Raw genomic sequence first — 27,123 nt, forward strand, 5'->3', positions numbered from 1 at the left:
CCTCTGGCAGCTCATTCCATACACGTACCACCCTCTAAATGAGAAGGTTGCCCCTTAGGTCTCTTTCATATCTTTCCCCTCTCACCCTAAACCTATGCTCTGTAGTTCTGGACGCTCCCATCCCATAGAAAAGACTTTGTCTATCTATCCTATCCATGCCCCTCATGATTTTATAAACCTCTATAAGGTCACCCCTCAGCCTCTGACGCTCCAGGGAAAATAGCCCCAGCCTGTTCTGTCTCTCCCTATAGCTCAAATCCTCCAGTCTTGGCGACATCCTTGTAAATCTTTTTAGATTAGATTAGATTACTTAGTGTGGAAACAGGCCCTTCGGCCCAACAAGTCCACACCAACCTGCCGACGCGTAGATCACCCAGACCGATACTCTGGGGGTTTGCAAGGACTGCCACAAACACTACGTAGGACAAACAGGAAGAAAGTTAGCCACCAGGATACACGAACACCAGCTAGCCACAAAAAGACACGACCTTCTATCCCTCGTAGCCCAACATATGGATGAAAGAAAACACCACTTCGACTGGGACAACATCTATCCTGGGACAGGCTAAGCAAAGACATGCCAGAGAATTCCTAGAGGCCTGGCACTCCAACCACAACATCATAAACAAACACATAGATCTAGATACCATCTATCAACCCCTCAGAAAATGAACAGGAAATGACATCACCACAAACCCCAGGAACCCTATCCAGGCCAAACATCTAAATCGAAAGCAGGAGACAACAGCTTCGCTTCATTTGGAGGTCGCCACTGATGATGTTCCCAAGCCAGGTAATGAAACGTCTGGATATCAAACCTACAGCTCAGCGAGCAAACCTACACCCTAATCCTCAACCTGAGCTACAAACCTTGCAAAGTAGAATGTATTTGCAAACATCATGCTGCAAATACAAACCCACCCCCATGGATGATCTATCTCGTGTGTGCATGAGATAGAGAAACAGTCTATTTCCGTGCTGTTTATCTCTGTTTGATAACCGTTGCTTTATTTCTGTTGGTGTAAATGTTGTTGTAATTCATAGCTGGATCTTCATAGGTGTAAGGGTGACAGAATTCCTCAAGTAGGGCACTGTAAGATTCCTGGGAGATCCCTATTTCTGGTTTACTTCCTCATGAACAAACATTAAGCACGTGTACCTATTTATTTACGATTTTGTTTTATTTTTCTTGTTCGATTCCCTGCTATGACTACACCTTGTATTAGGATAGTTGACAGGCTGGGAGATTGTGGCTTGGGTCTTGATTGAATATTTTATCGTTCCAGAAGTTATAAAAAGCGGGGTCAAAGCTTTAGCAGAAATCCAGCAGAGCTGAGAACAGACCAACATCTTAGTCTGTGGGAACAGGGAGATCAACAGAGGATAAAGAAATCAGGTCCTGAAACCAGACCACCCTGTGATCAGTGCTTTAATTAGAGGCATCCTTCTACATCAGTCAATGCCAGTTGTCAGACAGGTGCAGCAAGGCAAGTGGTATATTAGCAGGCTGAACTGAGATTAGAAGTGGGGATGTCTTCCTGCAGTTAGGGAGTCATTGAATTTATTCAAGGCTGAGTTCATCTGATTTTTGAACAACAAAGTGTGGATTTTTATGTTGTGTGGATGAGGTGTATTTTTTTGTGGTTTATGTTTTGGATACAGGAAGAGTAGACATTTTTAAAGTGGAAGGCAAGAAAATGGTTTTAAGACCACGACAGAACAGTTACGGTCAGACAGCACAGAAACAGACCCTTCAGTCCAACTATTCCATGCTGACTATGTTCTCAAACTAAACTAGTGCCACTTGCCGGTGTTTGGCCCATATACCTCCACACCTTCCCTATTCATGTACTTATCCACATGTCTTTTAAACGTTGCATCTGAACATGTATCCACCACTTCCTCTTTACATTCACTCAATACATGAAACACTCTGTTATAAACAAACTTTTCCCAATTCTGTCCATTCCATGGATTCATTCTCTTTCCTTTCAGTTGCTGCAAGTCATAAATTGAAGCCCAGAATGAAAAAAATGGAAAAGGAGTTGTGAAGAGAGTACCCTACTCACAGATGGTTGACACAGTAAGGAGGGTGGAGTCTGGAGCAAACCCGAAATGTTGATTTTCCTGCTCCTCGGACGCTGCCTGACCTGCAGTACTTTGCCAGCACCACTCTAATCTTGACCCTGATCTCCAGCATCTGCAGTTCTCACTTTCTCCTGTAAGAAATCAGCAGTTTTAAACCAAAAACCTGTTGCAGTTTAAAGCTCTCATTGGGAGTATGAGCTCAGTGTGAAGTTCAGGTAATCTTTATTGTGACCCAACTTTGTTACAGCTTCAGAATCTCCCAGCAGAAAGGTGTAGAAAAAGTAGCAATTTTTTAAAAACAGCTCAAGGTCAAAGTGCAACTCCTCACTTTCTTCATTGTTGGTCACCACTGAGTTGTCCCTTTGTAATTGGATCCCTGGTGTAGCCTTAATCTGGAGGAAGTATTGCCTCACTCAGCAATTTCAACCTGTATCCAAGTAAGTTGGATGAGCAGCATAGAGTCAACCAGACTATTGTGGGTCTGGAGTCATGTGTAGGCCAGAGCGGGTAAAGGATGAAGCTGGGACGACTGCTCTAATAACTGCTCAAGTCTTCCCTAAAAAAGAACTGAGTGAATCAGAAGGGGGTTCTTTTCCACCCCCACCCCACTGACAATAGTTTCACCGTTAGATTCTGAACTCCAGATTTCTGACCAAATTCCAATTCCGCCATCTGTTGTGGGAATCGAACTCGGGAGCCACTGGAACTGGGTTGATAGTCCAGTTGGTAAAGGCACTCGGCCGTCTTTCTTTCAATCCTCCTGCAATGCCACGTGATCCCGCTGGTAGGTCAGCAAGGAGGCGGCCTGGGTAAAGGCCTTCCCGCACTCGGGGCAGCTTAAGGGCCTCTCCCCCATGTGGATCCACTGGTGGGTCTGGAGGTTGGAGGAATCGCTGAAGTCCTTCCTGCAGTCAGGGCAGGGGAACGGCCTCTCCCCAGTGTGACTGCGCCAATGAGTCTCCAGGGCAGACGGGAAACAAGCCTTTCCCACAGTTGCCACACTTCCATGGTTTCTCCACGGGGCGGGATTCCTCGGGTTTCTCCATGGCCGAAGCTTCAGTCGCACAAACGCATGTGGAGCTTCTCTCCACCGTGAATTCCTCTTTCCAAACTGTAGAGCTGTTGCACGCTCCTCACTCAGTGCACTGCAATGGTAGGGTCTCTCATCCAGTCCCACTGATGCTGAAAACGTACCCAAACAGGAACCAAACAGCTTTGCACCTCACAGAATCATAGTTGCAAACTGTTGCGGTCCCGATGGATTGGATTGAATGACTGTCAGACATGGACGTCAAAGTAAGGACTGCAGACGCTGGAGAGTCAGAGTCAGAAAGTGCGGCGCTGGGAAAGCACAGCAGGTCAGGCAGCATCCGAGGAGCAGGAGAGTCAACGTTTTGGGCATTAGGCCTTCATCTGTTGATTTTGAAACTTCCATCTTCAGATCCTGAAATGTAAAAAGAGATTACAAAAGTCATCACTGTCAGTGCAGGGTAGAAATTCTGAACAAGCAATTCTACTTTCTGCGGAAAGTTCTTTTCTTTTGTTATTTCACAAAATTGAAAGCACCATCCCACTCTCTCTCCCCCTCTGTTCTCAGTCTGATCTAACTAATTCCCCTGAAGGTGCTGATTCAGGATCTTCCAGGGGCAGAAAAGCAAAAACGTCAAGACTGACATCTCTCTGAATTTTGGATAACTCCACCTGAAAATTAATATCTTTCACAACATTGGGATACTGCTGAGAGGTGAGGTCTGATTTTGGGAAGCAAAAAAAAATGAGTTTGTGCCAATCCCTTCCCTTCAGAGAATCCCCAGAGTGTGAAAGCAGGCCACTCAGCCCCACAAATCCATACCGACCCTCTAAAGGGTAACAGACCCACACCTGTTCCCCTACCCCCTATTGCTCAACTTTTACTCCCTGATTAATGCACCTAACCTGCACATCTCTGGGCATGGTCAATCCATCCTAACCGGGACAAAGTTAAAAATCACACCACCAGGTGAGTGTTCAACAGGTTTATTTGGAATGACTCGCTTTCAGAGCGCTGATCCTTCAGGTGGTTGTGGAGAATAAGATCTTAAGACATAACTTATAGAAAAACATTATCGCGTTCTGCCACCGAAATGATATATTGAACAAACCTGGACTGTCAAGTCTTTTATCTTTTAGACTGGATTGCAGCTATCATTCACATGTAAATCCCAGACTTTCTTGCAAGGCACCTTATCAAGATAACTCAAGATTTTATAGCAAAATGTGACATCTCAGTTCACATAATGCATTAAAGGTATGAGGTCAGAGTCTGTGTCCCAGTCTTGAGTCAGACTGGTTCTATTTCCAAAGTGTAATATTTTGTAAATTACATGGATTGACTGCTTACTGATTGTGTATTTTTTGAGCAAAATAGAATGTATCTGCAAATATCATTCTGCAAATACAAATAGAGCCTTATTTCTGGTTTACTTCATAATGAATAAACATTAAACGCGAGCACCTATTTATTTCTAATGTTGTTTCATTTTTCTTGTTTGATTCCCTGCTGTGACTACACTGTGCCTGGATGGTTCACAGGCTGGGAGATTGTGCATTGGGACTTGATTGAGTGAATGTTTTATTGTCCCAGAAGGTGTAAAGACAGTTGTGGGGGGGGTGGGGGTCAAAGCTTCAACAGAAATCCAGCAGAGCTGAGAACAGACCGACATCCATATGCCTTTTGAATGTTGTAATTGTGCGAGTCTCCACCACTTCCTCTGGCAGTTTGTGCCATACATGCACCACCCTCTGTGAAAAGATTGCCCCTCACACCCCTGTTAAATCATTATGCTCTCACCTCAAACATATGCCTTCTAGTTTTCTTGGACTCCCCTACCCTGGGGAAAAGACCTTAGGTTTCCCCCCCCCCCCATCCATGCCCATTACAAAGGTCTATAAGTTTACCCCTCAGCCTCTGATGCTCCATGTAAAATATCCCTGGCCTATTCAGCCCCTCCCTATAGCTCAAATCTTTTCTGACCCCTTTCAAAGTTTCATAACATCTTTCCTACAGTAGGGAGACCAGAACTGAACGCAGTATTCCAAAATTGGCTTAACCAACATCCTGGACAGCCACAACATGACCTCCCAACTCATCTACTCGATGCTCTGACCAATAAAGGCCATCCTACCAAATGCCTCATTCATTATCCTGTCTACCTGAGACTCCACTTTCAAGGAACTATGGAACCTGCACTCCAAGGTCTCTTTGTTCTGCAACACTCCCCTTAACTGTGTCAGTCCTGCCTGAATTGCTTGACCAAAATGCAACAACTCGAATTTCTCAAAATTTAATTCCATCCACCACACTTTGGCCCATCCGATCAATTCTAATTTATAGCAAACCCTCTTTTCTCTCTCATTCCCAAGCTGAAAATCTCCATCCCACACACTCTCCCTCCATTCTCATTTTGCTGACCCCAATCCCTGCTGTACCTCATCCTGAATGGTCTGGTTCATGCTGATTCAAAGACCCACACTCGGGGTGGGGGGAGAGGGTCTAATTGAAACATACATAATCCTGAACAGCCCAGACAGAGTGGATGTTGCTAAGATGTTTCCATTGGTAGGACAGACTCAGACCAGAGGGCAGCGCTTCGAGTAAAGGGAAGTCCTTTTAGAAAGGAGAAACTTCTTCAGCCAGAGAGCGGTGAATCTGTGGAATCTATTTCCATAGAAGGCTGTGGAGGCCAGGTCACTGGGGATATTTAAAACTGAGACAGATAGGTTCTTGAGTATCAAGGGGATCAAGGGTTAAAGGAGAATGGGGTTGAGAAACCTAGCAGCCACGATTGAATGGGGCGATTAGACCTGATGGACTGAATGGCCTAATTTCTGCTCCTCTGACTTAGGGCCTCTTGCTGTCCTGGACACAGAGTGAGAGAGTTGGGAGCAAGACTAGGCCATTCGGTCTTTCGAGTCAGCACCAGCATTGAACAATTCATAACTGGATATGAATATACCTACAGCTGGGTGGATAGGCTGGGACTTTTTTCACTGGAACACATGAGGTTGAGATGTGACCTTAAAAGGAGGTTCATAAAATCATGGAGGGTAGATGAGGTGAACCGCAGGTGTCCTTTCCCTAGGGTGGGGGTTTCAAGATTAGGGAGCAAATGAGGAAGGTGAGTGAAGAAAGATTTTCAAAAGACTGGAGTAGCGCCTTTTTTTTGAGAGTAGTTTGTGTGTGGAATCAATGTCCAGACACGGTGGTGGATGTAGGTACAGTAACAAGGTTTAAAAGACATTTGGATAAGTACGTGAATAGGAAAGGTTCAGAGGGATATGGGCCAAATACACACAGGTGGGACTAGTTTAGTTTGTGAACACAGTCAGCACGGTTTAGTTGGACTGAAGGGTCTGTTTCTGTGTTGTCTGACTCTGGAACTGTTCTAAACTGGGCTTAAAACCATTTTCTTGCCTTCCTCCATAAACATCCACTTCTTTCTTGTTCAAAAATCAGATTAACTCAACCTTGAATTTATTCAATGACCCCCTAACTGCAGGATGACATTCCCATCTCTGAACTCAATTCCTCTTGCTAACACATCACTTGCCTTGCTCATTGCCTGCTGCACCTGTCTGACAACTGGCACAGAAGGACGCTGATGCCCCTCTGAACATCCACGCATCATTCCTGATGAAGGGCTTGTGCCCGAAACTTCGACTGTCCTACTGCTCGGATGCACCTTGAATGAATCTACCGTCCCTACCTCTGCTGGCAATGCGTTCCAGGCACCTATCACCCTCTGAGTAACGTACTTTCTGTGTGCATCTCCAACATGATGTCCCAACTCCTGAACTCAGCATGTGAACCATGAAGACAAGTGTGCTGAACACCTTCTTCACTCCCGTCTACCAGTGATGTAACTTTCAAGAACAATGAACCTGAACACCTCCAGGTCTCTGTTCTACAACATGACCCAGGGCCCTACCATTACCTGTTCAACTCTTGCCCTCCTTTATTTTAGCAAATGCAACCCCTCACTTATATCCGTACCTCTCTCATACACACATGCTCTCTCTCAGACATACACATACACCACCCCCTCAAAACTCTCACCCTCTCGCAGACTCATACTCCATCACAATCACACTTTATCAAGCAGGCACACATGCAAAAACACACTCACAGCGCGCGCACACACACACACACACACACACACACTTCCCTGAAACGTCAATTTTCCTGCTCCTCGGATGCTGCCTGACTTGCTGCTGCACCACATGCTCGATCCTAAGCTTATTACCCTCCACTTCTGGACTGCCCCATCCAAAGGAAAATACCATGTTTATTTACCCTATCCATGCCCCTCATGATGATATAAAAGTGTATAAGGTCACTCCTCAGACTCTGGCAAGCTGTGGAAAAAAGTCCCAACCTGAACTTCTGTCTCTCCTCACCCAGGTAACCAAGACACATACCTGAGGTCCCAAAGTCTGCTCCCTCGCTGGATTCACTCCAGTTGCTACAAGTGAGCCTGCTCCGTCATTCATTAAGATCATGGCTGATCTATCCATCGTTTCATCTTCTCCTCCCTGCACTGTCACAAGGAACCCCTTAATTCCCCAACCAGACCAAATCCCACCCAACTGTATCTTGAATATACTTAATGAAGCTGCCTCTATTGCTTCCTTAGCCAGAGTATTCCCTAGATTTTGATGAAGGGCTTTTGCCCGAAACATCGATTTTCCTGCTCTCCGGATGCTGCCTGACCTGCTGTGCTTTTCCAGCACCACTCTAATCTAGACTATTCCATAGATTCACGACCCTCTGGGAAAAGCAGTTCCTCCTCATCTCTTTCTGAAAGCTACTCCCTCTAACCTTGAGGCCTCGTCTCACCCACCAGAAATTACTGGACAGGCTAGGGCTTCATCCCCACAGTGCAATGACATTGGGAAGATGTTTCCATTGGTAGGAGAGACTAGGACCAGAGGACACAGCTTTAAGAATAAAGGGAAGACCTTTAGGAACAGAGATAAGCGATGTCTCCTTTTCTGCCGACAGGAGCATGGACAATGTACTGGTGACACCAGCGAGCAGGTGCGCTGTTGTTCACACCGAGGAGCAGGCACAATGTGCTCTGTGGCGATGCTGGTGTTATTGACAGATGTTAAATGTTCAAATGCCAAGAGGAGAAATAAAGGGTAGAGCCACAGTTCTTTTTCCCCATGTGGCTCAACATTTTATCGCTTTTGTCTGGCTGCTCAACATTTTTTTTAGTGTCTTTTCCCCAGAGTAGGGGTGAGGTTCACAACTACAGGGCATAGGTTTAGGGTGAGAGCAGAAAGATATTAAAGGTACCTAAGGGGCAACTTTTCCATGCAGAGGATGGTGCACGTATGGAATGAGCTGCGAGAGGAAGTAGTGGAGGCCGTATAATTACAGCATTTAAAAGGCATCTGGATGGGTATATGAACCAAGTGGTGACAAATGGGACTAGATTAATTTCGGATATCTGGTTGGCATGGACAGGTTGGACCAAATGGGTGAGTTCATGTGCTATACATCTTTATGATTCTAAATAATAAAAAGTATATTTTTCCAAATACCAAACTATCTCCATGTTAACAAGGCTTAGTGCACCACATACTTTACTAACCATTCTCAACAGGTCCTGCCCCTTCAATAACTGAGGAACATATACATGCTGGTGCATAGTATCCTTCACTAGTATTTACACACTACCCTCAGCAATTGTACAAGTAACAGCAAAGGGCAAACAGCACAAGGATTAAAAAACAGTGAGGGGTAAACAGCACAAGCGCCAGTAAAAGCAGATGGAAAGTGAGTGTAAAATGTGACTATGACAGGACAGGCCCCACATTCCTTCCCCTCCGTCCCCCCCACAACCTGCCTCACCTTTCACCTCCCGGGCCCAGTACCTTCCAGGTGGCCCCATAGTTGACACAGGGGCCGCCCCACGACCAGTAGAACTCCACCACCCAGGCGGCCGACCAGTTCCCAAACAGGCCCTTAACCCCATCCGCCTCCAGAATGGTCACCGGCTCCTGCCTGCTGTACAGCCGGCCGGTGTGGCCGTGACACAGCAGCTGCGCCAGGAAGGCGGCGGTGACCAGTGACGGGGGTCTGCCCCGGGCCGCACGGCGCCATTTTCCTAACGGCCGCCGCTTCCCCGCTCGAGCGACTTCTCCTCCCAACTGCCTTCACCCCCGCGTGACGTCTGCACGGGGGGGATGGGCGGGGCCAGGGGAGCCTCACCGTCACCAAGCAACAGCCACCTCGCGCTACAACTGCTCATTCACAAAAACAAACTCTCCTGTCTCGCTCTGCAGCTGCAGGGGGGACACTGCCACGTTTCGAGGAGCCCTGTCTACATTGGGAAAGCTCACGGCTCCATTTAAACAGATATTCCGACATCTAACGGAACGGCCTCATATCTAAAGGGAGCAATCTGCATTTTAAAGGGACATGGACATTTTAACGGGCTATTTCTGCAAATACAGAGATGTAAATGGACGAGATTACATTTCAAAGGGATGTGGCACATTCAAAGGGATATCTTAATATGTAAAGTGACGCAGTTATATCTAAATGAATCTACATTTCGAAGAGACGTTGCCCTTTTTGTAAGCAGAGACAATAGTTGTGAATTCTGTCTGTGTCCCAATGTTGAGTCAAACTGACATTTTTCTTAGAAAAGCTCTGCACTTAAATTACATTCTTGAGAAGGTAATTTACAGATTAGAGTGTAGGTTAGGGAGGATTGGCCGTGCTAAGTTACCCATAGTGACCAGGGATGTACAGGTTAGGGTGGATTGGCCATGGGAAATACGGAGTAAGGGGTGGGTATGGATGGGATACTGTTCAGAGGGCCAGAGTGAAATAGATGGGCTGAATGGCCTGCTTCCACATTGTCGGATTTCGAGACCCTCCCCACAAAGGGGCATTTTATCTGCAACTATCTTGTTCAGCCCCTTTCAGAATTCTACTGGTTTCAATAGAGGTATACAGCACAGAAACAGACACTTCGGTCCAATTCGTCCATGCCCACCAGGATTCCAAACTAAACCAGTCCCACTTGCCTACATTTGGCTCATATCCCTTTAAACCTTTCTATTCATCTACCCATCCAAATGCTGTTTCAATGTTGTCACTGTACCTGCATCTACCACATCCTCAGTAAGTTCATTCCACATACAAATCACCCTTTTTCAAAATGTTGCCCCTCTGCTTCCTTTTAAATCGCTCTCCTCTCATTTAAAAAATAATGCCCTCCTAGTTTTGAGTTCCCCTACGCTAAGCAAGAGCCATTTTCTATTCACCTTACCTCCACTCCTCATGATTTTATCAATCTCAATGAGGTCACCCCAACCTCCTGTGCTCCAGTGAATAAAGTCCCAGCCTCTCCTTATAACTCAAACCCTCCAGTCCTTACAACATCCTGGTAAATCTTTATTAAACTCTCTCTAATAGTATTCTTCCTCATATAGGGCCACTAGAACTGTACTCAGTACTCTGAAAGTGGCCTCACTAACATCCTGTACAACCTCAACGTGATGTCCCAACCCCTATACTCAGTGGTGTGAACAATGAAGGCAATGTTGCGAAATGCCGCCTTAACCACCCTGTCTACCAGTGATGCAACTTGCAAAGAACTATGTACCTGAACACACCGCCCGTCTGTCTGTTCTATAACACGACTCATGGCCCGTCCATTAACTGTACAACCCCTTGCTTTTATTCAGCCTCTCTCTCACACACACACAGACAGACACACACACATATTCCTCAACGCTATCTCTCACTCGCAGCCTCATACTCCATCACTCTCACTTTCCCAAGCATGCACACACACACTTCTGCGCATTCTCACGCACAAACTCACATGCACACAGACACACACACACACTACTCTTTGGGGTGAAATTGTATTGGCAGAATTATATTTGCAGATACATTCAATTTTGTTCAAAAAGCACACAATCTGCAGGCAGTCAATGCATCTAATATTTTACAAATTCCGACTTTGGAAACAGAACCAGTCTGATTCAAGGTTGGAATACTGACAGACTCAAATCTCACACCTTTAATGCATTGTCTGAGCAGAGTTTTTTTTTACATAAAACCTTATGTCATCTCAAGAACATTGTTACATATTAATGAACCAAAGCCCGCACCCATTCTAAGAGATGAAGACTATCTCAATTTGTTCAATATATTCTATCAGTTGCATGACACTGATCTTTCGATATAAGTTCTGTGTCTAATGATGCTGTTCCATGAGGCTTGTGTGTTGATGAGGCAAGATGGTACAGATGAGGTGATGGAGAATTACAGATCACTGAGGAAGGATTGAAAGAGAGAATTAAGAAGTTCAAAGAGAGTACACGAACAGTCTTCAGCAAATAGAATAAAAGGAGAACCCGAAAGCTTTCTATAGGTATGTGAGGAATAAAAGGATGATTAGGGCAGGAATAGGGCCAGTCAAAGACATAAGTGGGAAGTTGAGTGTGGACCCTGTAGAGATCGGAGAGGTGCTAAATGAACATTTCTCATCGGTGTTCACTCAAGAAAAGAATGAGGTACGAGATATTAGACTCGAAAGGATCAAGGCTAGTTACGCACAGGTGTTATCAATTCAAGAAGGAGTGAAAGTAGAAAGTCCCCTGGGCTGGATGGGATTTATCCGAGGATTCTCTGGGAAGCTGGGGAGGAGATAGCAGAGCCTTTGGCTTTGATATTTGAGTCATCATTGTCTACGGGTTTAGAACCTGAGGACTGGAGGATTGCAAATGTTGTGCCCTTATTCAGGAAGGGCAGCAGGTAAGATGACCCTGGTAATTATAGATCAGTGAACCTTACTTCTATTGTAGGAAAGATTTTAGAAAGGATTATAAGAGATAAGATTTATAATCATCTGGCAAGCAACGATTTGATTTCAGATTGTCAACATGATTTCGTCAAGGGCAGGTCGTGTCTCACAAACCTCACAGTTTTTTGAGAAGGTGACTAAGCATGTAGATGAGGGTAGGGCAGTTGACGTGGTATACTTGGACCTCAGTAAAGCCTTTGATAAGTTTCCCCATGGGATGCTGATGGAGAAAGTACAGTGGCATGGAATTGAGGGTGATTTAGCAGTTTGGATTAGAAACTGGAAGAAGGCGAGTGGTGGTTGATGGAAAATATTCAGTCTGGAGTCCAGTTACTAGTGGTGTTCCACAAGGATGTTTTGGGACCACTGCTGTTTGTCATTTTTATAACTGACTGAGACACAGGCATAGGTGGATGGATTAGTAAATTTGCAGATGACACTAAAGTCAGTGGCGTACTGGACAGTTTGGAAGAATGTTACAGGTTGCAGGGGGATTTGGATAAACTGCAGAATTGGGTTGAGAGGTGGCAAATGGAGTTCAATGCAGCTAAATGTGAGGTGATGCACTTCAGGAAGAATAACAGGATGGCAGAGTAGTTGGGCAATGGAAAGATTTTTGGTAGTGTGGATGTGCAGAGGGATCTAGGAGTCCATGTGCATAAATCCCTGAACATTGCAACCCAGGTGGATAGTGCTGTTAAGAAGGCATATGGTGTGTAGGTTTCATTGGTAGAGGGACTGAGTTTCAGAACCGCAGTATCATGCTGCAACTATACAAAATGGTGGTGCGGCCACACTTGGAATATTGTGTACAGTTCTAGTTGCCCCATTTCAGAAAGAATGTGGAAGCATTGGAAAAGGTGCAGAGGAGACTTACCAGGATGTTGCCTGGTCTGGAGGGAAGGTCTTATGAGGAAAGGCTGAGAGACTTGGGTCTTTTCTCATTGGAAAGGCGGCGGCTAAGGGGGGATTTGGTAGAGACATAAAAGATGATCAGAGGATTAGATAGAGTGGACAGAGAAAGACTTTTTCCTAGGATGATGACGTCAGCTTGTACGAGAGGGCATAACTACAAATTGAGGGGTGATAGCTTTAAGACAGATGTCAGAGGCAAGTTCTTTACACAGAGAGAGTGGTAAGGGCGTGGAATGCCCTACCGGCTAAGGTAGTCAACTCAGCCACATTAGGGAGATTTAAACAATCCTTAGGTAAGTGCATGGTTGATTTTGGGATAGTGTAGAGAGACAAGCTGAGAATAGTTCGCAGGTCGGCGCAACATCGAGGGCCGAAGGGCCTGTTCTGCGCTGGATTGTTCTATGTTCTAAGCTTAGTGCAGGAGGCTGAAAGAAATGACAGCTTTAAAACAAAAAACCTCTTGGAGCTCAAAGCTTTCAATGAGAGTCTGATCCCAGTGGTAAGTTCAGGTAACCTTTATTGCAACCCAACTTTGTTACAGATTCAGATCCCCGCAGCAAAAAAGCAGAGAAAAAGTAGTTGCTTTTTGAACAGCTCAAGGTGAAAGTGCACACACCACACCTCCCCTGTCCCTTCACCCCCCCCCCCCCCCACTCACTGTCTTTACTATTGGCCAGCACCAAGTTGTCCCTTTGTTACTGGATCCTTGGTACAGCCGTAACCCGGAGGAAGTATTGCCTCACTCAGCAATTTCAACCCATACCCTGTCTCCAAGTAAGTTTCTCCCCGCTCCTTTGCCAGTGGGGGGAGGGCAGTGTAGAGTCAACCAGACTGCTGTGGGTCTGGAGTCACGTGTAGGCCAGACCGGGTAAAGGATGCAGCTGGAACAACTGAGTGAATCCTCTCCCACAATGGCGGTTCCCTTCCCTAACAAGGGAGAGAGTAAATCAGATGGGGGCTTTCCCCCCTGCACCACCCCTCCCTGAAACAGTCTCATTGTTAGATTCCAAACTCCACATTTCTGACCGAATACCAATTCTGCCATCTGTCGTGGGGGATTCAAACCCGGGAATCTCCGGAACTGGGTTGATAGTCCAATCGATAATGGGACTCAGCCGTAACTTCTTCAATCCCCCTGCAATGGCACGTGAACTCGCTGGTGGCTCCGCAGTTGGGAGGAGCGGGTGAAGCCCTTCCCGCACTGACAGCAGGTGTACGGTCTCTCCCCAGTGTGGATCCGCTGATGCTTCATCATGGAGGAGATGTCGGTAAAGGCCTTCCCGCACTCGGGGCAGCTGAAGGGTCTCTCCCCCGTGTGGATCCGCTGGTGTCTCCGCAGGTGGGAGGAGCGGGTGAAGCCCTTCCCGCACTGAGGGCAGGTGTACGGTCTCTCCCCTGTGTGGATCCGCTGGTGGGTCAGCAGGGAGGAGGAATACCTGAAGGCCTTCCCACAGTGAGGGCAGGTGTACGGTCTCTCCCCTGTGTGGACACGCTGATGGATCAGTAGGTGGGAGGATGTGCTGAAGGCCTTCCCGCACTGAGAGCAGATAAAGGGCCTCTCCCCAGTATGGATCCGCTGATGCTTCATCAGGGAGGAGATGTCGGTAAAGGCCTTCCCGCACTCGGGGCAGGTAAAGGGTCTCTCCCCGGTGTGGATCCGCTGGTGGCTCCGCAAGGCAGAGATGCGGGTAAAGGCCTTCCCACACTCAGGGCAGCTGAAGGGACTCTCCCCCGTGTGGACGCGCCGATGGCTCCGCAGGGCGGAGGAATACCTGAAGGCCTTCCCACACTCGGAGCAGCTGAACGGCCTTTCCCCTGTGTGGAAACGCCGGTGGGTCCGCAGCGTGGAGGAATACCTGAAGGCCTTCCCACATTCAGGGCAGGTGAACGGCCTCTCTCCAGTGTGGACATGCTGGTGGCTCAGCAGGGTGGAGGAAGTGCTGAAGGCCTTCCCGCACTCTGGGCAGCTGAAGGACCTTTCCCCCGTGTGGCCCCGCTGGTGGGCCAGCAGGTGGGAGGAATGTCTGAAGGCCTTCCCGCAGTCAGTGCAGGGGAATGGCCTCTCCCCGGTGTGACTGCGCCGATGAGTCTCCAGGGCAGACAGGAAACGGAAGCCTTTCCCACAGTCGCCACACTTCCACGGTTCCTCCACAGGACGGGATTCCTCAGGTTTCTCCATGGCTACAGCTTCAACTGCACAGGAACACGTGTAGAGCCCCTCCCTGCCGTGAAATCCCCTTCCCAGGCCGTATAACTGTTTCAGGCTCCAAGCACACAATGCGCTGTAACAGTGAGGTCTCCTGTCCAGTCCCACTGATGCTGAAAACGTCCTCAAACTGGAACCAAAAAGCGTTGATTCCTCTCACAGGAATCACAGTCAAAAATCGTTGCTGTCCCGATGGATTGAGTGACTGTCAGACATTGACATCAAAGTGAGGACTGCAGACACTGGAGAGTCAGTCGAAAAATGTGGCGCTGGAAAAGTACAGCAGGTCAGGCAGCATCCGAGGAACAGGAGAGTCAATGTTTCAGGCATAAGCCCTTCATCCATTGATTTTGCAACTTCAGTCTTCAGATTTTCAAATACTCTGCAAAAAGAGATTACAAAAGTCATCACTATCAGTGCTGGGTAGAACTTCAGAACAAGCAACTCTATTTTCTGTGGAATATTCTTTTGTTGTTCCACAAAATTGAAAGCACCATCCCACTCTCCTTTCCCCTCTGTTCTCACTCCGCTCTAACTCATTCTCCTGAAGGTGCTGATTCAGGGTCTTACAGGGGCAGAAAAGCAAAAACATCAAGACTGACATCTCTCTGAATTTTGGATACCTCCACCTGAAAGTTAGTATCTTTCACAACACTGGGATCCTGCTGAGAGTGAGCAGGTCTGATTTCGGGAAGCAAAAAGATAAGTGTCAATTCATGGTGAACCTGCAATGCAGCTTCTTGAGGAAGGACCAGACACAAAATGGTTAATGACCCCGAGAAGGTGGGAGCAAAATGAGACATCAAGGCATTAACACCAATACACTTCAGTCAAACTCTTCTGCTTCCAGTGAGGAGAAAGAGAGGACTTCAGGGCTCTTCAGGGCTCACGCCTGAAACATTGATTCTCCTGGTGTTGGATGCTGCCTGACTTGCTATGTTTTTCCAGCAGCACCCTGAGTAAACTCTGGTTTCCAGCATCTGCAGTCCTCCCTTTTGTCTAGGTCGAACCCTCTACCTGTCTACACCTATGCCCACTTCACCACCCAGCACACCCTTTATCTACATCACCCCCTACACCCATCCCCAATCCTGAAGAAGGGTTACACCCGAAACATTGACTTCTCCACCTCCTGGTACTGCCTGGCTTGCTGTGTTCTTCCAACCTCCTGCCTGTCTATTTTGCCAATTAAGACACAGACCTGGAGCGACGTTTCCAGAGTGTGTCCCCACCCCGACACACTCCCTTTCCTTTTAGTTGCTGCAAGTCAACAACTGAACCCCAGAATGAAAATTAAATTGAAAAGGTGGCAAGAGAAGAGAGTGCCGTACTCACAAATAATGGACAGAGGAATTTGCAGTCTGGGATAAAGCTCAACCTTCATTCAGACACGAGCAGCAGCTACAGAACCTCACGGTCCAACTTCCGCATTCAGACAATGGGGTGACCCTGATTGGCAGGAGGACCAACGTCCTTCCGGTCCTCCAGAGGTTCCTATTGGGCAATCAAGAAAAGGTCCCGCCCTTTTTAAACGCACAGTGACGAGCATGCCCAAATGTTTGCTGACACCGGCAAACATGCGCAGTATGCTCTTTGGGATTTTGAGTGTCCAAATGGCAACAGGGAAAAAAGCGGGAGAGCCACAATTCCACCCCCCACCCCCCGCCGTATTTCGACATTTTATTGCTTGCGTATTTTGTCTGACTCCTCAACTTTTGTATGTCTTTTCCCCATTTTGGGAGAGAGTGTGCCCCAGTGAGCTGTCTGTGGGAAGGAGCTGTGGGAAGTTACACAGATGAAGAAACATTACACTGTTCGCAGCAGGGGGTGACTGGACACGTTTCCTGAGTGTGATCACAGTTTCAATTGTTCATCAGAAACTGGGAGCTAAAAGGACACCAGAACTGAGGAGAAGCCTGGGGACTGTGGGAAGGGATTCCATTCCCTGTCGGCACTGGAGATTCATCAGCTCAGTCGCAATGCGGAAAGGCAGTTCTTCAAAACATTATTACAACATTATTTCCCATTGACAAAAACAGATTCACGCTGCCTGAACTTACACAAGTGCCCTGTCATCACATCTTTAATCATAGCTTTGAACATTTTCCCTATGACATATGTTAAGGTAAATGGTCTGCAGTTTCCTGTTCTCGGTCTGCCGTTTTGAAGAAAGGAGTTTTCCAATCTAAAGAAACCTCCCCTGAAACTAATGAGGTTTGTAAAATTAAAACCAATGCATTAACTATTTCACTAGCTAGTTTTTCTTTAAGGTTCTAGAATGAAATACTTTGGCCAACTGGGACTTGTGAACTCAAAGTTCCAACAGTTTACTCAACACTACTTCCCTGATAATTGTAATTGTCTTCAGTTCCTCCTTCCCTTTCAATTCCTGATTTCCATCTAGTTCCAGGGTGTTACTTGTATCCTCGCTAGACAGATTCAAGCTCTTTTCAATTCTCTGACCATCTCTTTATCCTCTGTTATTGAATCTCCACACTCATTTTTTTTTGATGAACCAACACTTACTTTGTTAACTTTTTTAAAGAAAAGCTGACCAAACTTTCCTTCCTGTTTTTATATTTTTGGCTAACTTTCTACCTCTAATTGCTGTGCTCCTGCCTCCATTATTTCTGATGTTTGCCCCAGCTCTTAACTCTCGCATCAACCTGACTGCATATTGTATGGAACTGACCTTGATTAAGTGTTGCAAAACACTCAAGGGCAAATTTTTCATCTCCAGAAAGTCTTAGACTGAACATGATAACATTCACTTTGAAATATTGTTCTTCCAAACTTTACCAAGCACATCTTCCAGATTCAAAATCCCACAATGACACGCAGTTTTGTTATGATTTTTAATTTTGAAGAGAAATTTGAATACCCAGTGATTAACTGGAAGGACTGTTCACGAGGTTTTCACATTTTTAAACAAAAACAAATCAACTGGATTAAATTAGCAGAATAGCACGTATGGCTTTAAATCTAGTTTTCTTTTGTGTGACGGAGCAGATCTACACCAGATGAGGATCTAATACCTGGATTTAGGCTATTGTCAGAAGCTTTTATTAACCACAAAATGGCATCTCAATATAAAGTAATAGAACAATATGGCTTCAGGCTGCAAATTAACACGGTGTTTAAAATGGCTAAAAGCTGCATTTCTGCATTCCTGAGCTAACTGAATTACAGATTAAGCAAACAGTGCCTTCTTCATAGTATGGATCTAATTAAGCTAGATAGGACATTATTGACCATCCTAGCTAACCTTGAAGCACAAGTATGAGGAGATAATGCATGTGAAACTACATTGTTTCCCAGGAAATATCATTGGGTTAACCTGTTGTCCATTATATAATTTTGTTACATTTTATTGGATTTACTCTGTACTTACAGCTGTACTGTCTCTGAAGAAACATATAAAGATTGCTTTTTGTTCCAAGTTAATCACGCAGTTTCTCCAAGGTACACAGAATCTTTTAATATCTGTGTTGCTGGACAAATCTTTGCCTGGCCGTTACTAATTAAAGTGTGAAACCTTGCTGAAGCAGACCATACTCCTAGTGTTCATTTAACTGATCTCGGAACTGAGACACTCCTCCCGGGGATTGAGATCTTCAACTCTCACTGTGCTTTTGGCGAGAGCCATGATTACAGAGACTTGTGGGAACGTAGAGGATTTTTAACCCCCATGGGGCAGACTAATAGTAATGCCGTTTTGTCCAATCAATCTAGCAGCTATCAAGATGTTCAGCTCACGCTGAGGCAATGGATAGTCTCCAAAGGAATGAGCAGATAAATACTGCTGCCAAGCAGGCAGCCTTACACCCCAAAACCTGGATAGAGACAATATGGAGATGGGAATGCCAGGCCTGGGTATGGGACTGAAATCACAGGAGAGGCCCCCTGTTGAAGACCACAAACTATGGCATCAACTAGGGTACTCCCTCGATACTCAAAGCGAAATGTGAGTGATCCCTGATGGACTGGTTGGTGTTCCTTCTTTGCTGCAGCCTTTTTCAATTGATTATGTGCTTTATTGTACATACTTGGGCAAGGAGGGAATGGTTAATACTGTATTACAAACCTGATGTCACCTCGATTTCCAGAAAGCAGCGAGGAAAAGAGCTGAAGTGTATTTAACTTGTAAACATACAGGATGCATGCTGTAAGAGGGATGTCCTGAGGTTGTTAAACACCTCCCTGCCTGGTAGGCCGTTTTCCGCTATCTACAACTTGCTTTTATAGAATCACCTCGCGTACATTGTTATGAATATTGTCTAATAAGAGTAGATGTATTCAGTAGATAAATCAAAACCATCCCAATGGCTGAAACAGCTGACACTGTAGTGTTGGACAAGTGGGAAATATTTGCATCAGTTCACCAAAACTCTTCAAAGTTTACATTCACGGGTCCGCCAAGTTTCTCAGCATTAGGACTGGGGCATATTGGAGCTGAGATGGAAAGGCCCGTTCCTAGTCCTGCTGGTTCCCCGTTCAGCAGGCAAGGTCATGGGGAGGCCGCATGGACACACACAGCACAATGCAAACCAGCGCCACCTCCTGGAGGAACACCAGAAGACCCCGTCAGAGACACATCTTCAGCCTTCATCCGTGAATGGCTCAGTCTCATCATTCTGCCTTTCACTGTACTCTTCCTTATCTTTCTTTCTCTAACTATGTTTGATTGGGCCTGATAACCTCTAGTAAACAGAAATTACAGTTTAATACTTTTTTGTACAGGACATACCTTTATGCAGAAAAGGACAACATCTCCAGCTGCTGGGTTTGTGCCCATATTCCCACTCACTCCAAGGGAGGGATCCTCCTGAGATCCATACCTTTTAATGAATCTGACCCTGCTGAATGGGGGCTGCATCAGGGTCATTCTGCTGCTGTCACAACTTCTCACATCCGTCTGGTTTCGTAAGAGGGTGAGCACCCCAAACTCTGACGGGGATAATACCCATCTCCGCTGGCAATCAGTGGGATATACAATGGATACATTCAAGGGTTGGTTCCAGCCTCAATACTATCACTCCTGTGATGTTTGGACACCCAATGCGAAGTGGGGAGGACAGGTCACAGGACCTCCTCGTGGATCTGCTCCTGGGCCTGACCAAACTGGCCATAAACAGGTCCAGGCAGCAGGCCATGGAGGGGGTCATTAGGGCCGACTGCCTGCCCCTCCTCTGTGGGTATGTCAGAGCCGGGATGTCTCTGGAGAAGGAGCACGCGGTGCCCACCAATACCTTAGGACTGTTCAGAGAGAGGTGGGCACCGCAGGGAGTGGAGTGTATTATTTCCCCTCCAACTCTATTTGGATTTGATCGCTGCCCTCCCCCTCACTATTTGATCATGCAGCATTGCCCTCTGAGAGGGGCACTGCTTGTCCATGGCCACTCAGGTGTTTCCTTTCTTCCTGGTGGTGGAAATTGAATAAAGATTTGTGCACTTGTTGTCTTTCACTGTGTCTCACACCTGCACACACACAACATGGGTGCGGGGGGAAATATAAGCACTCCTGCAGTTAGGCAGTAGTGTGGGGGTAGAGAAGAGAAAAAAAAATACAGCCCCTCCCGTACACCCCCCTCCCTGTTCCTCACCGATCTCACTGACATGACTCCACCTCTAGGAAGTATTTGCATCAAGAGTAAGCATCCCTCAGGATGGCAGGCTGGTTTCAGTAAGTGTCTGCACTCCCTACTCCTTCCTTTAACTGCTTACCAGCCCACAGCAGACAGGAGCATACTTAACCTCAGCATTCCCAACAAGACCGCCAAAAATTCCCCATTTCCCACCTTTTGGATTGGAACCCAATGCAATCATTTGTTGCCCTTCAATGGCACTGATTTCATTTGTGGCCATACGGCCTCCCCCTGGCTGTCTACCTCCTGGACTGGCAGCTGGGATTTAGGTTATGTTGTCCTTTTCCTTTACCACTCCCACACTTTGCCTTTTGAGACTTCCAAACCACAAATCAAGAGAGCGCTCACAACCTTTCAGCACATTTTCTCTACCTTCTCCCCTCCCTATGCTACCCTCCACCTTGAGGTTGAGGGTTAGTGAATTGCTACCACTCTGGAAGAGATTGCCAATGCCACATCTTCAGCCTTTGACCTGCTCAATGCAGGGATGGTCTCTGTCCGCACCATTGCTCTCCAAAGTCACATGGCCCTCGACTCCCTGTTAGCCGAGAAAGGAGGCACTTGTGCCCTTATCAGCTCTGACTGCTGTACCTACGTCCCTGACTCCAGTGACAACATTACTAACATTGCCGCCCACATTGGCAAGGCAGCCTCCTCCCTCCATGACACTACTCCCCGTTGGGACCTTTGGACATGGATGGGTGGCTGGCTTGGCTCTTGGGCTTCCACTCTCTTCCAGGGCCTTGTGCTTCTCATTGCTGGTTTTGTTCTGCGAGCACATAACATTATTTTCCTGAAACAGTGCTGTGCCCATTTCGGCTGCCTTCTGATGCCAAATATCCCAGCATCTTTCCAACTTGTGCCGCTTCTCATTTCTGACATTTCCGCACCAATGGATGGTTTCACTGACACTCTCTCTCCTGATCCTGGTGACCTGGACTATGACAGTTACCTTGGCGACTCTAAACCCCCATCGCCAACAAGCCCCACTGGGTCCGCTACATCCCTCCTTTTGCCGGTTTCTCTGAACTGACTTCCTGATTTGGTGAAAGAAAAGAAGGAAGGAATTGTGGGAGAATTATTATATTCTGGTCAGCTATTTTATCACATGTTAAAAACCCGGAAACCACATTCAATCTCAGCTTAGTGCCTGCTTGCCAAAGCTTCTGTTTCCCAGGCTAAGATTGTGTTTTCCACACTCAATAGAGACACTCGGCCTTGCAGCTGTACTGCTACCTGATAAACAAATTCTTTCCTTCCATGGGAATATCCTTCTCTTTGCAAGGACCAATTGTATACTTATCAGATTCTAACCAAAACTGTCCAGACATTACGTGACTCGGCAAAGTGCCTCAGTTTGCTCAATATCCTGCAATTAACAGATTGCTAATTGTTAAATGATTGTGACCTATATAATCACACAACTTTGTTTTGTCATCGGAGTGACTTGTGATTATTAGATCGTCTTGGTTCTCCCTGTGAGCTCCCGAATAAACAGTCAATAACTCAAGGTTTGTGTCATGATTACTTATCCAATACTTATTGGACTACTACGAGCAAGTCACCCACAGCATAATTCACTTCTATCCCCAACATGGATCAAGAGGCCATCCTTTTTTGCCAGACAAGTAAATGTCTCAAGCTCAGGAAACAAAGCCTGTCAAACATTAATAGACACAGATGTAGACCAACCTTTTCCAGAGTCTGTCCCTTCACCTCGATTGACTTTCTTTTTCTCTCAGCTCCTACAAACCGACAGGTGAACCCAAGGATGTGAAAAGAAATGGGAAAGGGGGCGAGAAAAGAGAGTGCGGTACTCCCAGATGTTAAACAGAGGAAAGAAGTTGCAGTCTGGAATAAAGCTCAACCTTCATTCAGAGAGAGAGGTGTAGCAGCAACTTCAGAAGCTCATGGTCAAAACCATCCGCATTCAGACAATAGGAGGGCTCTGATTGGCAGGAGGACCAGGCTCCTTCCGGTCCTTCAGGGTTTCCCAAAGGTTCGTCTCTCCGTCCATCAGAGCGATGAGGGGCGGGGCCCCAAGTCGATTTCACACATGCGCACCATCAGCACCGCTCACTGCCGATAGAACGCTTTATTTATCGCATGGGATTGTGGGTGCTACATCAGCCATTAAAGAGATGAACTCAAGTGTTCTATATGCCTTCTTAACTGCCGTTTTTTTGTATGTTGGTGATGTATACGTCAGGAACTAAATTTTAATCGATATTAGATTGATACACTGAGTGAAACACTGCAGGCATTCAACTCTAAACACTATTTCCAATTCGGTGTCAGTGCAGCACTCTTTATTTGTCCTTACATCAGGACAGAATCAATGCCCTATAACTGTTCCACCTGAACCTCGATTTTTGTTTAGTTTGCGGGTTCCAAACCTCTGTTTCAATCATTTATTAAAAGTTACTCATGGTACATGTGCATCGCTGGCTGGCCAGCTTTTAGTTCCCCTTGAGAAGGCGGTGGTGACCAAGGGACACTGAAGGAAAGCAATATGTTTCCAAGTAAAGATGGTGAGTGGATTGGAGGGGTACTTTCAAGAGGTTGTGTTCCCAAGTATCTGTTGCCCTGATCCTTCTAAATGGTAGTGGTTGTTGGTTTGGAAGGTATTTTCTCAGGATCTTTGGTGAATTTCCGTGGTACATCTTGTACACTGTACGCATTCCTGCTTCTTAACAGTGGGCAGAGGGAATGGATGTATGTGGAGATGGTGCCAATCAAGAAGGCGACTTTGTCCTGGATGGTATCAAGCTTTTTGAATGTTGTTGAAGCTGCACCCATCCAAGCTGGTGGGAGAGTATTCCATTACACTGCTGACTTGTGTCTTGTAGAAGATTGACAGGGTTTGGGGAGTCAGGAGGTGAGTTACTAGCCATAGTATTCCTGACCTGTTGCCTGCTCTTGTTGCCATTGTGTCTGTTGTTAGTCTAGTTGAGTTTCTGGTCAATGGTAAACCCCAAGGATGTTGATCGTGGGGTGTTTAGTGACAGTAACATTGTTGAATATCATGGGGCAGTGGTCAGATTATCTCTTTTCGGGATGAGTCATTGTTTGGCATTGGAATGGCATACATGTTACTTGCCACTCATCAGCCCATTGGATATTGTTAAGATCTTGTTGCATTTCAAACTGAACTGCTTCAGTTTGTGAGGAGTTGTGAACTGTGCCGAACATTGTGCAATTATCGGCGAATATCTCCACCTCTGACCTTATGATGGAGGAAGGTCATTGATGAAGATGGTTGAGCCTAGGACACTACCCTATGAATTCCTGCAGAGTTGTCCTGGAACTGAGATGACTGACCTCCAACAACCACAGCCATCTCTCTATGTGCCAGATATACCTTAACACTTAAGATACACAATAATATTTCAAAACTAATTGATGGAATACATATGAGACACCCCTCTTCTGGGAGCCTTCAGTGCAAGTTTTTCTGTTCCAGGAACAATCTGATAAGTGTTGACTGTCATTAACCCTTTTTGATCTTGGCCACACAGAGCGCCTCCTGTCCATTTCTCCCCCGCCACCCACAGCACCCCGTCCATTCACCCCGCCACTCCAGCACCCTCTATCCACTCTCCCTTGCCACTCACAGCCCCTCGTCTATTCCACCCAACGCCCTCAGTGCTCACTGTCCATTGTCCCACCAACTGCAGCGCCCCGTCCATTCTCTCTCCAGCCCCAGCTTCTTGTCCATTCTCTCTCTTTCCTCTGAACGCCCTGTCCATTCTCAGTCATGCAACCCTCTGCATCCCTGTCGTTTCTTTCCCCGTCCTCTGTCCCCTCCATCTATTCTCTCCCCACCGTCTGCCCCCCCCAGTATTCCCTCTCACCACACCCTCTGTTCAATGTCCATTCTCTACCATTCTCTCTCCCCTCGCCCCATTCTCTCCCTCCCCATCTCTCTCCCTCCCCCATTCTCTCCCTCCCCATTCTCTCTCCCCTTCCATTCTCTCTCCTCTCCCCCATTCTCTGTCCCCTCCCCCATTCTCTTTCCCCTCCCCATTCTCTTTTCCCTTCTCCCAAGTCTCTCTCTCCTCAGTCTCTCTCCCCCCATTCTTTCTCCCCTCTTCCATTCTCTCTCCCCTCCTCCATTCTCTCTCCCCTTTCCACAATTCTCTCTCCCCTCTCCCGCATTCTCTCTCCCTCCCCATTCTCTCTCCCTCCCCATTCTCTCCCCGTTCCCCCATTCTCTCTCCCCTCCCCATTCTCTCTCCCCCACCCTCCCATTTTCTCTCCCCTCCCCATTCTCTCTCCCCACCCCCATTATCTCTCTCCCTCCTCCCCACCCATTCTCTCCCCCACCCACATTCTCTCTCCCCTACTCCCCATTCTCTTTCCCCCACCCTTGCATTCCCTCTCCCTTCCCCTATTCTTTCTCCCCCACCGCCACCCCCATGCTCTCTCCCCACCCTCCCCCATTCTCTCTCCCTACCCCCCACCCCCATTCTCTCTCCCCATCCCCCCACCCCCCATTCTCTCTCCCCATCCCCCCACCCCATTCTCTCTCCCCTGTTGTGGGGAAAAAGACCAGGCTCGGAGTCAGAATTGCGGTTCAATGACAGAGTTGATTGTACAAGGAAATCCCGGGGCTCCGGGGAGAGAAAGACACCAACAGCACAGTGTCAGCTGCGAGACTTCTCTCCACCCGGAGCATACGTCAAGAAACTTTTATACATCTTGTGATACAATCGGTCAGGGATGAGATTATTGTCTTTGTAACATGATTTGTTTATGGTAGTCCTTGCAGAATCGTTGATAGTTGATACAATCATTGTCAGTTCAGGCACAGCCTTTGTTAATTTCCGCACAGTCGTTGTCAGTTTCAGTGAAGACATTGTCCATTTCAATGTCTGCATGGAAATCCATTGTTGTAGTAATGGGCGCTAATTGCTCTTCCTGAGAAGGAGGATTCCTGCAGCCCTGGCTATTAGCATTTGGGATTGAGTCTGTACCAAGCTGTTAGCATTTCTATAAGAGGTGTTGGCTGGACCCAGACACTTCGGCGGGTAGTGTTCAATGCTCATGTGTATTCTCTCCCCCCACCCGCCTTAAGCTAATCACCTGGGTTATGAGTCCATTGTGCTGGCATTCTGGTGGCCCCAGGCAGTGTCTGTATCTGCTCTGCTGTTTCTGTCAGTATTGTGATCCGGCGGCCATCTTGTGTGTCAATTTGGCCAGCTGATGGCTCAGTGTATCCTGTGCATCCGTGTACCTAGTGCCACCCTGACCTGTGCCATCTCCCACTTCTCCGCCACGCCCACTCTCTCCCCCGCCCAATCTCTCTATCAACCCCACTTATTTTTTTTTCTCTCTCTGTTCCCCTCCCCACAGTTTCTCTCTACCCCGTACATTTTCTCCCCCTCTGACCCCATCCATTCTGTCTCTTTTCTCCCCAGCCCCCACCACACCCGTCCTTTCTCATTGCCTCGAACCAGCTTTGACCGCTGTATCAAGCTCTCCAAAGGACGGACGGACGGACACACATACACACACACAAAATGGATGGTGATGACTCTACCTGGGAGCCGGGAGGGGTGAGAAATGACTGATCTTCAAAATTGAGAATACCTAAAATGATACCTTCAGAAACATCATTAAAGTCAGAATGCACATTCAAGTTTTTCAAAGAGCTGCTGAAATCTTTCTGAAACTTTCACTGAAGTAAGCGCAGTCAGGCCACAGCTCAGGAGAGGCTGGGAGGGGTGAATGGGCGAAAGTGAGGACTTCAGATGCTGGAGATTAGAGTCAAGATTAGAGTGGTGCTGGAAAAGCACAGACGGTCAGGCAGCGTTCAAGGCTTTTGTCTGAAATGTCGATTTTCCTGCTCCCTTGGATGCTGCCTGACCTGCTGTGCATTTCCAGCACCACTCCGACCTTGATTGTAAGGGGTGAATGGCCGAGTGAAGTTGTTCCAACTATCTAGAAATAGCGTCACAGAGCACAGAAACTTACCCTTCGGTCTATGCCGACCAGATATCCTGAATTAATCTGGTGACCCATTTGCCAGTATTTGACCCCTTATCCCTCTGAATCTGTCCTATTCATATCCCCATCCAGATGCATTCTAAATATTATCATTGTACAATCCTCCACCACTTCCTCTGGCTGACATGCACCTCCGTCTGTGCAAAAAGGTTACCCCTCAGAAACCTTCCCCCTCTCACCCTAAACCCTCGCCCTCCAGTTCTGGGCTCACCCCCAACGTGGGGAAAAGACATACAAAAGTTGAGCAGCCAGACAGAATGCAAAAGTAATGAAGTGTCGAACCACAGGGAAAAACAAATTGCAGCTCTACCCCTTTTTTACCTTTCGGCATTTGGACTCTTAAAATCTGACACGAACACCTGCATGCCCAGTGAGCATACTGCGCATGTTA

General features: G+C 46.9%; 2 protein-coding genes across 4 annotated transcripts in view; both read right to left on the reverse strand.

Moving 5' to 3' along the window:
* Positions 1-27,123, reverse strand: part of LOC132807198 (gastrula zinc finger protein XlCGF26.1-like) — a 270,173-nt gene that overhangs the window by 197,617 nt on the left and 45,433 nt on the right. The gene's annotated exons all lie outside the window — the stretch shown is intronic.
* The window catches only part of LOC132807202 (zinc finger protein 420-like), a 65,513-nt gene continuing 51,921 nt past the window's right edge, over positions 13,532-27,123 (reverse strand). Inside the window, exons 1-2 of one of the 3 annotated variants that reach the window (XM_060821504.1) lie at positions 16,414-16,515; positions 13,532-15,460 (exon numbers count right to left, since the gene is read on the reverse strand). In XM_060821504.1, coding sequence (XP_060677487.1) covers positions 13,999-15,051 — 1,053 coding nt within the window. In that variant the 5' untranslated portion in view covers positions 15,052-15,460; positions 16,414-16,515 and the 3' untranslated portion in view covers positions 13,532-13,998. Of the gene's footprint in view, positions 15,461-16,413; positions 16,516-27,123 lie in introns of those variants that run through there. The other 2 variants (XM_060821505.1, XM_060821507.1) reach the window with 2 other exon arrangements.

This window comes from Hemiscyllium ocellatum, assembly GCF_020745735.1.
Source record: "Hemiscyllium ocellatum isolate sHemOce1 chromosome 27 unlocalized genomic scaffold, sHemOce1.pat.X.cur. SUPER_27_unloc_10, whole genome shotgun sequence".
Lineage (NCBI taxonomy): Eukaryota > Metazoa > Chordata > Chondrichthyes > Orectolobiformes > Hemiscylliidae > Hemiscyllium > Hemiscyllium ocellatum.